General features: G+C 38.0%; 1 protein-coding gene across 13 annotated transcripts in view; it reads right to left on the bottom strand.

The window, feature by feature from the left end:
- Positions 1 to 14315, bottom strand: part of NAV3 (neuron navigator 3) — an 893860-nt gene that overhangs the window by 143486 nt on the left and 736059 nt on the right. For all 13 annotated transcript variants that reach the window (XM_070788552.1, XM_070788555.1, XM_070788553.1 and 10 more), the window contains one exon: positions 11424 to 11543. In XM_070788552.1, the coding sequence (XP_070644653.1) occupies positions 11424 to 11543 (120 nt within the window). The remainder of the gene's footprint in view (positions 1 to 11423; positions 11544 to 14315) is intronic.

The following is a 14315-nucleotide window of genomic DNA, read 5'->3' as shown; positions in this document are numbered from 1 at the left end:
ACTCAACTTTATAAAACAAAGATCATGGCATACAGTCCCATCATTTCATGGCAAATAGATGGGGAAACAATGGAGATAGTGATAGACTTTATTTTTGGGGCTCCAAAATCACTGCAGATGGTGACTGCAGCCATTAAAAGACACTTGCTCCTTGGAAGAAAAGCTATGACAAACCTAGACAGCATATTAAAAAGCAGAGGCATTACCTCACCCATAAAGATCTGTATGGTCAAAACTATGGTTTTTCCAGTGAAGTGAAGTGATAATCGTGTCTGACTCTTTGCAACCCCACGGAATTCTCCATGCCAAAATACTTGAGTGGGTAGCCTTTCCGTTCTCCAAGATGATTTTTCCAGTAGTCATGTACAGATATGAGAATTGGACCATAAAGAAGGCTGAGCGCCAAAGAACTGATGCTTTTGAACTGTGGTGTTGGAGAAGACTCTTGAGAGCCCCTTGATAGCAAGATCAAACCAGTCAATCCTAAGGGAAACCAACTCTGCATATTCATTGGAAGGACTGATGCTGAAGCTGAAGCTCCAATGCTTTGGCCACCTGATGTGAAGAGCTGATTCATTAGAAAAGATCTGATGCTGGGAAAGATTGAAGGCATGAGGAGAAGGGGACGACAGAGGACAAGATGGTTGGATGGCATCACTGACTCAATGGATTTGAGTTTGAGCAAGCTCCAGGAGATGGTGAAGGACATGGAAGCCTAGTGTGCCACAGTCCATGGGATTGCAAGGAGTTGTGACACAACTGAGAGACTGAGTAACAACAACCATTCATTAACAAAGTGTCTATAAGCATGTGACTTGATCAAAGGACTGTCTGCCTCACTTATAATAATGACAGTATAAAAATTCCACTTCATAGGGGTGCTATAAAGATAAAATATAATAATGTACTTAAATAATATGGTATGTGGGCTATAATACTAGATCCTCAATATAGACAGATAATATATAATATGGCTATTTTACTATAATAAAGCATGTCCCCTCTTTGTCTTGAACATCATCATCACCATCTTCAAAATATTTATTAGTAAATTGTTTCTGCAGGAGATAAGTTAAAACTACTGCAGAAGTAAGAGTATTGGGGACCATATCCTCTATTGGGAGATTAATTCTAATATAATGACAAAGGTGAGCCATGGCCAAGTTTAATATCAGGGGCAGTCTTAAAAAGGGTGGTGACATTTACAGCCACACGGTATCTGTTTTAAAATATATTAAAAGGTATGTCAATCAAAACAACTTGGGCTAGTCATGCTGTCCAAGTATCCTTTGAATCTCAGTGGCTTTTAAGGCTTGATTAAGCCAGCCAAAAAGCTCTTCTAGTGTAAGACCTTTGAGTACAGGGTCCCCCAGGATTGAGTACAGAGTTTGACAGAGAGCAGGTTCTCAATACATGTATACAGTGTGAATTAATTCTATGAGGAATATTACTTAAAAGTCTTTAAAGTTTATAAGTTTATTCACAATGAGGTCAGGTAATGCTGAGAATCACGACACAGGAGAGAAGTTAGCAGCAGTTTGTAAGCCTGCATAGATGAGCAAGGTACCAAAGGAAAGTTGAGGAGGCAAATAAAAATTTTTCTACTTCTCCAGTGTTTTGCATTGGTCTCTCCCTACTTAAAGAAAGGAGGGAAAATGACAGGCCATTCAATTATAAATGAAATAATTACATTTACTTTTATCTATTTCATCACAGCCTATTAATCTTTTTTGTGTTTGTTTTTAATTACTGTGGAAAACCAGTAAGTTAATGAAGGAAATACTTAAGATATGGGAATATACCAAATCTGTGATTATGTGGGAATGAATCAACAGAGAATAGAAGGAACTGTTGAAATGTACATAAATTAGTGACAAGCATCATGAGTCCAGACTGTGGAGACATTTGCTTGGCGGCTTAGGAGAAATCTCTGTTGCTTTTGTGAATCTTGTTTGCAGAAGCCATAAAAATACCAAAGGCCTCTGCCCCTTAGAAATGACAGCCCCTTCTGATTTTATAAGACTCTTCCATGAGTCCTTTGCAAAGGCAGTGCAGTTTTCTACACATTGATGAAAACTATGAAGGCATCCAAAATATACCACTGTGAAGAGCTTTTTCTTTCTTTTGAAGTCCCCTCATCTGCCTAAAAGAGTCTCCCCCAAAGAGAGAGAGACTGTCATCAATCTCATCCCTGGGAGCTTCACAATCAGTCAGGACTGACTCCTATCACCAGAGACAGATGGTGCTGAATAAGAGAATGCCTAAATAGACTATGTCACACAACTATCACATCTCCCATCTCCTCTTCTACAGTCCCACTGACTGTTCCTAAAACTCGTTTGTTTTCCCATAGGTATCCTTTTCCTAGTCCCCACTTCCCTATGCAGAGGTCCCATTTCCAATCCCTACTTCCCTATGCAGAGGTCTCAGTTCCAATCATCTCCCTGAGTCACATCTCTCTGTGGTCTTCTGCATACGTATGTGGGTAGGAATGAGGCTCCTGCTTTTCAGTCGGTGCAATCTGCAGGCCGCCAACCACTAAACCTAAGAGGGTGGAAAAACAGATTTCTCCTTCTAGTAGGGGACTCAGTATTTGGCACTAGACTTCCCTCAATACAATAAGTTAGAATGACTGACAATCTGACAGGCATGTAATATCATGATAGTCCTTAATGCATTTTGTAAATTTGTCCATCAGTTGTGATTTTAGTTTCTGAATTATAGTATCACAAATGAAATCAGGCTCTCCTTTAATACAATACAAAAATAATAATTTCTATTATAGATGATGCTTTTATATTTTTTATAAAAAGTCATGATTTAACAGGCAAAAATAAGGAAAAAGATGAATAAATTATTTAGCTTATAATTGAAATAAACAATCACTGCTGTTAAGAATATAGTGTGTTAGTCGTTTCCGACTGTTTGCAACCCTGTGGTCTGTAGCCCGCCAGGCTCCTCCATCCATGGGATTCTCCAGGCAAGAATACTGGAGTGGGTTGTCATTTCCTTCTCCAGGGGACATTCCCAACCCAGAGACTGAACCCAGGTCTCTCACACTGCGGGCAGACTCTTTACCATATGAGTCACCACGGAAGCCCTGCTTTTAAGAGTATAGTTTAGATGAAATGTCTTTTCCTACTGTTCACGGGGTTCTGAATATTCATTGGAAGGACTGATGCTGAAGCTGAAGCTCCAATACTTTGCCCACCTGATGCAAAGAGCCGACTCCTTGGAAAAAGACCCTGATGCTGGGAAAGACTGAGGGCAGGAGGAGAAGGGGATGACAGAGGATGAGATGGTTAGATGGCATCACCGACTCTATGTACATGAGTCTGAGCAAGCTCCGGGAGTTGGTGATGGACAGGGAAGCCTGGCATGCTGCAGTCCATGGGGTCGCAAACAGCTGGATACAACTGTACCGAACTTAGATGAAATGTAAGATAATCCAGAAAAGAGCTAGAAAAAGGTATGTTTGTTATTGAAATTTAAGGGATTTTGTTCATATTCAGTAAAGAGTGGTACCTAGAGCTTTGTCTTCCTCTCTTTTGAGACTCATTCTATCATCATCATGAGTTAATAGGCACCTGAATAAATCATCTACATAACTGAATTCTGATTTCTGTGATCATTCTACTTTAGTAACTTAGGTGATGACTTGTGCCTTGTGTAATATCTAGAACTTTAGCTCTCAAATGTTAAACTTCACATTATATTTAATTTTTTTCACAAACCTTCTTGCCCTAACTTCGAATCTCCATGGAATTTGACATTGGTGTCTATTCCCCTTCTCTCTGTTGCAAGAATACCAGCTAACTCAGTCTGTCCTCTGCTTTGTGTTAGAGTTGATTTCTCTGTCTCTTCAATTGCTACTCTTCCTTTATTCTCCTTTTTAAGTATGAAGGGTACATTCTCAAGGCTTGTTTTTTCATTCTACATCACAGATCCAGATGTACTCTTAGCTTGAACAATGTTGATCTGCAGAGTGTTTTAAACAAAATTAATTACAGTTACTTCCATAACAGGCCTCACAGTCTCACCTAAGTGACGCTATGACTGGGATACAGACTTTTTTTTTGTTTTGGTACTATCTTACATAAAAAACTTAAAAATGAACTCAGATGGTTTTGCCACAATTCTTTGTACCTGCTGGGCAGAGTTCTCATGACTGGCAGCATTCTCATTCTGCCTCACAGGTATCACCACTAGTGCATATCTTTAGGAAACTTAAATGGACCTAGGAAGTTTACAAGACCATATAGGAGAATGTTCATGGTCTCCTGCTTTTTATGAACTCCTATGTGATTTCCAAGATTATGTGACATTGAAAAAGTATGTGTATCTTTAATTATCTGTTGGCCTCACAGATCTGCTAAGATAGTTACCAATACTTAAAAATTGGGAGAGTTCTCAAAAAAGTCCAGACACTTGATTTTTCTTCATGGTTTTCAAAAAAAGGAAATGTTGGGAGGGGTAAATTAGGAGTTTCAGATTAACATATATGCACCGCTATATATTAAATAGATAAGCAACAGGAAGTACTGTACAGCACAGAGAACTCTCTTCAGCATGCTGTAATAACCAATATGAGAAAAGAATCTGAAAAAGACTAGATATATGTAATATATGTATAACTGAATCACGTAGTTTTGTACCTAAAACTAACACATTAAAAACCAACTATAATATAAACTAAAAATGAAATAATAAATCAAATGGCTTGGTGATTCTCAGCCCTCCTTCCCACAGCTGTGCATTTCCACAGGCAGCACGCTGCAAGAGCTGAGGACAGATGCCTACTTGGACTTGTCATGTTACCATGTCTCTTCTGCTTCACTCTTTTCATGTGATGCTCCTCATCCCTGTAGGATTTGGGCTTATGATGTGCGTAATACATATACTCACTGTTTCACTCAAGCACCTATAGAATGTCTGAACCTGGGAGTTACACGGTTTTAGGGACTGTATTGTGTCCATGTCATCACCTTCCACACCAGGTTAGCATGGTGGAGTCCTCATTCTCCAGTGTGTCTGAGGTGGGGATTGCACCTTTATGGAGATAATTAAGGTTAAATAAGGTCATAAGGGAGGGTGAGTATTCCAGTTCAACTGGGGTCCCTATCAGAAGACGAACAGGCACTAAAGGTCTCTCTCACTGCAAGAGAGCACAGAGCAAAGGCCGCGTGAGGACATGGTGAGAAGGCGCCTGTGTGAGAGCCAGAAAAACGCCCTCCCAAGAGAATGAATTTTCTGAGCCTGTAATCAGGACTTTAGCTTCTGGAACTGTGGGAACACAGCCATCTATTGCCTAAGCCACCCAGTCTGTGATACTTGGTTAGGGCAGTCTGAGCAGAGCACTATATACAGGCTAAATCCAAGTTTCTCTCCAAATGATGCCCCATTTCTGCTCTTCAGTTAGTGCTCATCTTCCCTCACCTGCACTTTTACAGTTATGTCCTAAGCAGTCTACCTATGTTTGAATCACCCTCTTGAATATTTGCTGCGCAAATGTTCTTTTTAAAAGATAATGATTATAACATGTGTTCTTGCTTTAAAAAAACTAAGTAAAATAGGTAAAATAGCTTCTTATCACTGAGAGATCCAAATACTCCAGAACAGCCATCTGGATCCATTGTCTCCTGTCCACTTTTGCCCACATCCCCAAGACACTAGCAAAATCGCATTACTAATGGCTCGGACAAATACTCTCTCCTTGACAAAACTTTATTGAAGGTCCTCTGAGGTCGCTCCTTAACTCATCCCTGACCTTGGCCCCTTGCTGGGCTGCATAGTCCAGTTTTGTTACAAATCTTGCTAGGTTCTCCATGTAGAAAGAATCCTCCATCCTTGACAGATAATCATGTTCAATATCTGGTCAACTTGTCCATCCTCCACCCTCAGTACCTAAATGGCATGGCCTAGACATTAGCAAGCATCTCACTGAATGGATTTAACAACAATCCCCCTACCCTCTATCTCCTTTCAATAGGCTTTCTTCCCTAACCCTCCTCATTCTGCCTGTTGTCTATGACCCCATTTATTCTTTTTGTTTTCTGAACTGAGCCCAGTTCTGTATGGAGGTCTTCTTTCCCTTACTGCAATAGTTCCTAATGAAATCTGTTTTTACTTCTTTAGCTCCTGTCGGCTTCTGGATTTCTTTAACTCCTTAAACCAAACTCTACCATGCCTCTACACTCTCATTCCCTTATTCCCTTTGATTACTCCCAGGCTGGGCTTCCCTTGTGGCTCAGCTGGTAATTGTTGTTGTTCAGTCACCAAGTCATGTCTGACTCTTTGCAGCCCAGGGACTGTAGCACTCCAGGCCTCCCTGTCCCTCACCATCTCCTGGAGTTTGCCCAAGTTCATGTCCAGTGTTTTATTTATGGCCCCATTTAAATCATATTGCTTTTGGAAGTGTTTTCTTATACTCCCAAGTTTAAATAATTATTTTCCTTTGGTGCTTCTAAGGCACTTTATATACATATCTATTATCACTTGGTCAATTTTCCTATCATTTTATTTTTTGTTCACATTGTTCTTTCTGACCTATAAACTCAGGGTCTTTCACATTTATTATTTTATTTTACTTTTACCCAAGGTGCTATTATGATGTTAGGCCCTTAGGAAAAATTCTATATTTATTAACCAAATATTATTAGTGATAGTACAGAAGCCAGTGAGGGCAGTAATAGGAATTAGTAAGTTGAAAAAATAATCATCTCCCACCCTCTCCCCAAAATTAACGTTTAAAAGCTCAATGAAACCATTAAAGTGTATGTGAATTAGGACTGACCTAATTATAACCAGAGCCAAATGGATAGTCTGCACATTCTGTTATGAATTTATTTTTTGAAGCCCTCAGAGAGCCTCCAGCATGTCTACAAGGATTTGTCCCATTCTATAATATTCTCTTAGGTTACTGAGGAAATGGGGCTGGTATTGGACAGATATAACTGCAATCTTTGAGAAACAAAATACTTAAAACACAATACAGGTGGCTGTTGGAAGCCCTCCTCTTTTTGGGGCCATTTTAATCTGCTGAGAAGAGGAATTCAGCTGTTCTCTATTGTTCATCACATTTTCTTCAGAAGTTGATCAAAGGGGAGCCTGTAACCATCACTACAGCAACACAAACAATTCAAATCCACCGCCATACTAGCAGCTGGGTACTCTGTCATTATACAAGTGCATTTTTCACTGATACACCTTCCAGAAGACATGAAAAAGTAATAAAACATTGTTGATTTTTTTTTTTTGCTTTTAAACTTTCTTATCAGTGAGTTATTGCAAGTCCTAACATTTACCAATTTACTAAAATGAACTAATCACAAATTATGTCATAATATTGTTTTTAAAACTTCAATAAAAAATAAAAATTAAACTTAAAAAATCCAGGAAAAAAAAAAAAAAAAAAGCTTGACAAAGGTACCTGGGAAGCTACAAGTCAAGGAGTTAAAAGATTCAACTCCTTGCACTATCATATCCCCTAAATGAGGGATTAGTCTAAATGAGCATTTCTTAAAATATTATATGAGCAAATTATTATAGAGAAAAAGGTGGGGGAATCAGTGATGAGAAAAATTTAAGGAGCAACGAATTAAATAAAGTTAAGCAGGTTTTATTTCAAACTGAAAGACTCCTCAGTACCTTTAGTCATTCTTGTCTCTCCTATTTGGAATAGATATCGGAATTAAGAAAATTTTATGAAACAATAGAAGTTAACACAAGGACTTTCACAACTTTAATATGTAAGATGATGCACTTTAAAACGATATGCCTCTTGAATCACTTTCTGAATATATGCTTTAAAAGAGCTTGAGATTTATCTACAATAGCAGAGAAATTCCTATAGTAGGATTCTCACTATAACCATATTGCTGTTTAATATATAAAAGTGGGAAAAGTTCTTTTGCATTCCTCATATTATATAATTCTTTCAAAAAACTTTTACATAATTTTCAAGATCTGAATCCAACAGAGACAGATACAACACATCATTATCTAATTTAAAAAATGATGACTGCAGCCACGAAATTAAAATATGCTGGCTCCTTGGAAGAACATTTACTCCAGCCTTCTCCGGACCTCCTTCCCAGCCACTCTAGCAAGGCCTTTGCCTCTACTCATGATCACACACTGACTGACACCCGATGGCCAGCGATAGTTTACACGTTCACCAAGACCATCAGTGGGACAACCAGGGCACTGGGCATAGAATCCAGCTATGCTGAGTGGCTGCAGTCCCTGCTAGTCAGGGCCTGACACCATGTGGTCCTTTGGAGAAGGGACTGGCAAACCATTTCATTGTTCCTCCCTTGAAAACCTCAGGAAAACCTTGAAAGAAAAGTTATGACAAACCTAAGTAAAGTGAAGTCGCTCAGTCATGTCCGACTCTTTGCGATCCCATGGGCTGTAGCCTACCAGGCTCCTCTGTCCATGGGATTTTCCAGGCAATAGTCCTGGAGTGGATTGCCATTTCCTTCTCCATGACAAACCTAGACTGCATATTAAAAATCAGAGACATCACTTTGCCAACAAAGGTCCATATAGTTAAAGCTATGGTTTTTCCAATAGTCATGTTCAGATGTGAGAGTTGGACCATAAAGACTAAGCACTAAAGAATCAATATTTTTGGACAGTGGTGTTGGAAAGACTCTTGTGAGCCCCTTGAACAGCAAGGAGATCAAACCAGTCAATTCTAAAGGAAATCAACCCTGAATATTCATTGGAAGGACTGATGCTGAAGCTGAAGCTCCAATACTTTGGCCACCTGATGCAAAGAGCCGACTCACTGGAAAAGACTCTGACACTGGGAAAGATTGAGGGCAAGAGGAGAAGGGGATGACAGAGGATCAGATGGCTGGATGGCATTACTAACTCAATGAACTTGAGTTTGGGCAAGCTCCAGGAGATGGGGAAGGACAGGAAAGCCTGGTGTGCTGCAGTTCATGGGGTCACAAAGAGTTGAACACAACTTAGTGACTGAACAACAACAACAATAGATTTGTGTCAAAAATACAATAACGATTCATGCCAGTGTTATTTTAATAGTCTCTTCCACTTGACAAAGCGCAGTTAATAAAGTAAATATTTCCAAATGTCATTGTTTTATTTTTACATGTTTATGTTCAGTGTTTAGTTTTCATAGGCCTCGCCTCTACTGGTTAATTTTAAGATAGTGGTTCACTAGTTTTAGTGTATATCCGAATCACCTGATTAAAGCTTTGATTGCTGGACCCCAAGTCAGCAAGTCTCCAATGGAGCTGATAATCTGCATTTCTAAAAAGTTCCTAAGTCATGCTGATGCTGCAGATCCAGGTACCACACTTCAAGAATAATGACTTTTGCTGGTTCTAATTTATTAGATGGAGCCCTGCATCTTTCTGTTGGTCTGAGTTTTGTCAGCCAGGCCCCAATCTGAAGGCTTAAGGGAGCAAAGAGAGGTGGTTATCTCATTTGTCTCCAAAATACTTTGCCTTTGTAATAATTCCTAGGTTCTGCTATCATAAATCTCATTCCCAAAGACCAACAGAATTTTTTCCCTTCCTTTAATGCTTTCCACTGTCAGCTAACAATATGTAGGTCATTAGTTTCAAAATGTGGCCCTTTGGATTTCTTTCCCTCTAATCACTACTTTCTATTTCCCAACATAACTCATTCCCGCTCTGATATAATATCCTTACAGTATATTCCCATTCTTACATAATATCCTTGCAGTATCTTGTCTCTTTCCCCAGCCTTATTTGTTTCTTCAACTAACTGGACCCTATCGCTAGCCTATATGAATGTATTGCTGTATTCATTCCTTTCTTCGTTCACTCCAAAAGCGTTTATTAAAAGCTCAACATATCAAAAATGCGACAAAAATGTTTTGCACTCCCGTGCTTACACTGTTGTAAGGGAGATACAAAATAAATGTGTAAACAAATAATTAGGATTGATGTGTACACTAAAGAAAATAATTTAAGATAATGGGAAAGAAAGTGACTGGAAATGAAATGTACCTTAGCTACTCTAAAAACACTTTGTTAAGAAGGTAACATTTAAACTGAAAAGGGCATTCTAGCCAGAGGAAGCATCAGTTTGGAAGCAGAAAGAGGACCATTGTGTTTGAAGTTAGAGTTGATGAGGGAAAACAGTTGAAGAATAGTTCAGGTGGGGGTCAGAGTGAATAAAATGTTTTATAAGCCTGTTGTAAGCACATGCTTCACACAGACACCTTGTATACAGCCTGGGAGACTAGCACTCACACAGGATGGTCTAGGCCAACAAGAGTTAAAGCATCAGCAGCATCTCAGTGAGCAGGAACTGAAGACTATGATCAGGATGCACTGTCTAGCCTTAGGAGTTGGCTGTATTAAAATACACGAGTTATACACAGTTCTTATTTCAGAATGTGGACGCATTAGGTCTTAACATTTTGTCTCCTTCATAAATAGCGAATTAAAGAACTACTCCAGGGATCGATATACAGTAGTTCTGCTGCTGCTGCTGCTAAGTCGCTTCAGTTGTGTCCGACTTTGTGTGACCCCCATAGATGGCAGCCCAGCAGGCTCCGCCGTCCCTGGGATTCTCCAGGCAAAAATGCTGGAGTGGGTTGCCATTTCCTTCTCCAATGCATGAAAGTGAAAAGTGAAAGTGAAGTCGCTCAGTCGTGTCCGACTCCTAGCGACCCCATGGACTGCAGCCTACCAGGCTCCTCCATCCATGGGATTTTCCAGGCAAGAGTACTGGAGTGGGGTGCCTACAGTAGTTCTAGAAATAGGCAATCTCTCCTTTCTTAAGAAATCAAACATTCTGAGTGAAGAGGGGGTAAAATCAGGTCAGAGTATGTCTTACAACAACATTTCACAAAGACAGTATTTTTAAAGAGCAGTGATTCTTATAATATTGGCAAAACAATTCCCATCAAAATAATAACTAGTATATGAAAACACACCAGCCTTTAAGCAATTTGAGATATGAAAGAGGTTAGCCTAAAGCAAAGTTTAGTCGTATGCTTTGAAGAAACCCTTTAAGAAAAGCATCAAGCTCATCTTACAACATAATTAGAATTATGTTTTAATCTTTATATCATTAGCCCCCAGGTAGAACTGAGAGTATCTGAATTGAAAGGAATTTACCATTCAGGGTTCTTTTCAGGGAAGGAGCAAAAGTCTACATTTATAATTTCGCTTTTGTAGATATTAAAATTTTCCACCATGTAACCTGAAATTTATTAAATATTCTCATCAGCAACACAATTCCTTTTAGTATATAGAATGAAAATTCTTATAAGCAAAAGCACCTTAGTTTTCAAAATGTTCAAAAATAATGATTATAGCAGGATAAAAACTTATTTGGTTTACACTGTAAATTCCTAAGATCTCACTTGTGAAACTGCTTCATGCACTCCTCACCATTGAGCACGCTGATGGCATTACCTGTCTGCATCCACGGCCACGTCGTGAAGCCCTCTCTGAATGACGTCCCTGGACGCTGTTGTGTCTGGGGCTCGGTGCAGACTCCTCGTGTACAGGTTGAGCCCTCCATCTGTCATGTAGCTGAAAGTAAGAGCCTAATTAATCAACAGAGAATTGAATGACTGCATCCGTATAATTTAACTTAATATTGTTCACAAATTTCAATATTGTAATTATGAAATATGCTCTATTATAGTTTTTCTATATAAATATCCTACTCACCAGGAAGTATTAGAAAATCTTTTGAAGTTTATTAAGAAATTAATCTTCCTTACTGCAACAAGCAACTAGCCTATTATAAAACTTTCCTTCTTTCTCTCCTTGTTATCAATATTTTGAACAGACTTAACAAAATAAAACCAAGATCATTTCATCTTATAAATACCATTTTGGAAGAACTGAAGGTCCCAGGAGTCATTTTAAAATTTGATTAATTTATTTGATAAATAAAATGTATACCACAATTGACCACTATTATAAAATAACTAAGATGTATTAAACATTTAAGATGTCACCAGAAACTGTTCTAAATGGTTTACTTGCAATAACATTATTATCCCCATGTCAGTGATAAAGAAAATAAGCACAACATGTTTAAGGATTTACACCAAGTCACTCAACCAAGTCACAGGAGTGTTGAGAATAAATCTGGAAAGTCAGCTTCAGAAACCATCAGCTTAACCACCATGCACAGCTGTCTGAACCGAAGGACCACACTGCCACTTCCTGTCTATAAGAGCTACTTCTTTGCCATCACAGGACCACTGCCATCAACAGGGCTGGTAGACTTGTCATAGTCACGTTGCTTCCTTGGCAATTGGGGTTAGAACAGGTGTTAATCTCCTACCCCATGTGGGGCTAATCAAATGTTTCTTTCTTGAAAAATGGGACTAAGACAGCTCATCAGTCTTCCTATGTGAAAAGTTTATGATAATGAAAACCCAGGAGCTGTGGATATTTCTCCTCACCAAATGCAAAGAGGCACAGAGAAAACTGATCAGCAAAGTGGGAAGAGTGACCCAGGCGCACAAAAACACATTTGGTCACGTGGTTTCAGCTCCACAACCTCTTGGGTTCTAGGAGGTATCCTTGCTTCCTTAGAATCAGGTCCTCAATTTGCTTAAACAAATTTGAGTTGATTCCACTATTTAGAACAAAAAATTAATCATGATCATATTAAATATTGCTCAAATAGTTAAAACTAGGATTATGAAATTTGCTAATCACTCACATGATTAATAAATTCTGTCCATTTTAGTTGAAAGATCATAAAGAAATTTCTTAAATTATATCTCAATTTCTGCCTATGAAAATGGGAAGAATAAAATTTACTGAAGATAGATTTTATATAATTGAAGGAAAAATACATAAAGCTCTTAAAATGAGAATCCTATAATAGCAACTTGTTATTCACAAAGTCTCTCCAACATGTTAAAAAGGAAATATATAAATTTTATACACAAACAACAAGTCATGTGTATTATCCTTGTAAGGTACTCTACATGGTTAATTTTCTTGATAACCAAATAATTTAATCCCATCAAAATTAAAACAATGAAAAAGAGTATTTTGGTTCCAAAATGTGCTGAAAACTGACATATTCTTTTAAACAGGGAATGTTTTAGACATGACAACTTACTTTGACAACTAATTCATGATTATGAGCATTAATTTCCTGTATTATAACAATGATACTAAATGAGACAAAAGGTAAAGGACATTTGTCCTTTGTACTTTTTAATTTTTCAGTTGCCATATTGGGGCTATCAATGTTTTATTGTTTATTCTTACTTCCACATCATTCTCAACCAATTCTATTTTTAATTGTTTTTTTTTAAGGTGAAATATATGGAATTCCTGATAAAGTAAAAGTGTTTAGAGATAACTAGCTTTCTCATTCACTCTCTTTTTGATATTGTCTTAAATGTTTGAGAGTGGTATAAATTTTCTCTAAGGATAACTGAGATACTTATTAAAAAAAGATCAACATTATTGATCCTAAATTTAACTTCAGGAGGAAGAAACTCAGCCATTAAAAAGAATACATTTGAATGAGTTCTAATGAGATGGATGAAACTGGAGCCTATTATACAGAGTGAAGTAAGCCAGAAAGAAAAACACCAATACAGTATACTAACACATATATATGGAATTTAGAAAGATGATAACAATAACCCTGTATATAAGACAGCAAAAGAGACACTGATGTATAGAACAGTCTTTTGGACTCTGTGGGAGAGGGAGAGAGTGGGAAGATTTGGAGAATGGCATTGAAATACGTAGAATATCATATATGGAACGAGTCGTCAGTCCAGGTTTGATGCACGATACTGGATGCTTGGGGCTGGTGCACTGGGACGACCCAGAGGGATGGTATGGGGAGGGAGGAGGGAGGAGGGTTCAGGATGGGGAACACATGTATGCCTGTGATGGATTCATTTCGATGTTTGGCAAAACCAATACAATAGTACAAAGTTTAAAAATAAAATAAAATAAAATAAAAACAATGTGTGTTAAGTTTTATAACTCATTGGTCTCTCTTATTCAATGGTAAATATCTAAAAGTGTTTAAGTGTTTTGTGTATAGTTTGGGGTCAATAAATATATATTGTTTGTTCAACTGAATTTGAAAGGCTTCCATACTGTAGGAAGAAACCATGACAGCAGATCTCAGCACTTCATCCACAATGGCAATGCATGTAAACCAGAAATAAGATGGATGACCACTTCTATTAGAAACATAGCCTTTCAATTATTCAATGTTTACAGAAGAGTAAGTTCTATAGACAAAGGTTAAATGGTTTGAAAATTCAATTTCCAAAGAAAAAAAATGCTTGAAAATTTCAATGAATT

The sequence above is a fragment of the Bos indicus genome, chromosome 5 (genome assembly GCF_029378745.1).
Source record: "Bos indicus isolate NIAB-ARS_2022 breed Sahiwal x Tharparkar chromosome 5, NIAB-ARS_B.indTharparkar_mat_pri_1.0, whole genome shotgun sequence".
Classification (NCBI taxonomy): Eukaryota; Metazoa; Chordata; class Mammalia; order Artiodactyla; family Bovidae; genus Bos; species Bos indicus.
The sequence above is the reverse complement of the archived record's forward strand: the minus strand, read 5'-3'. Positions and strand labels throughout refer to the sequence as shown.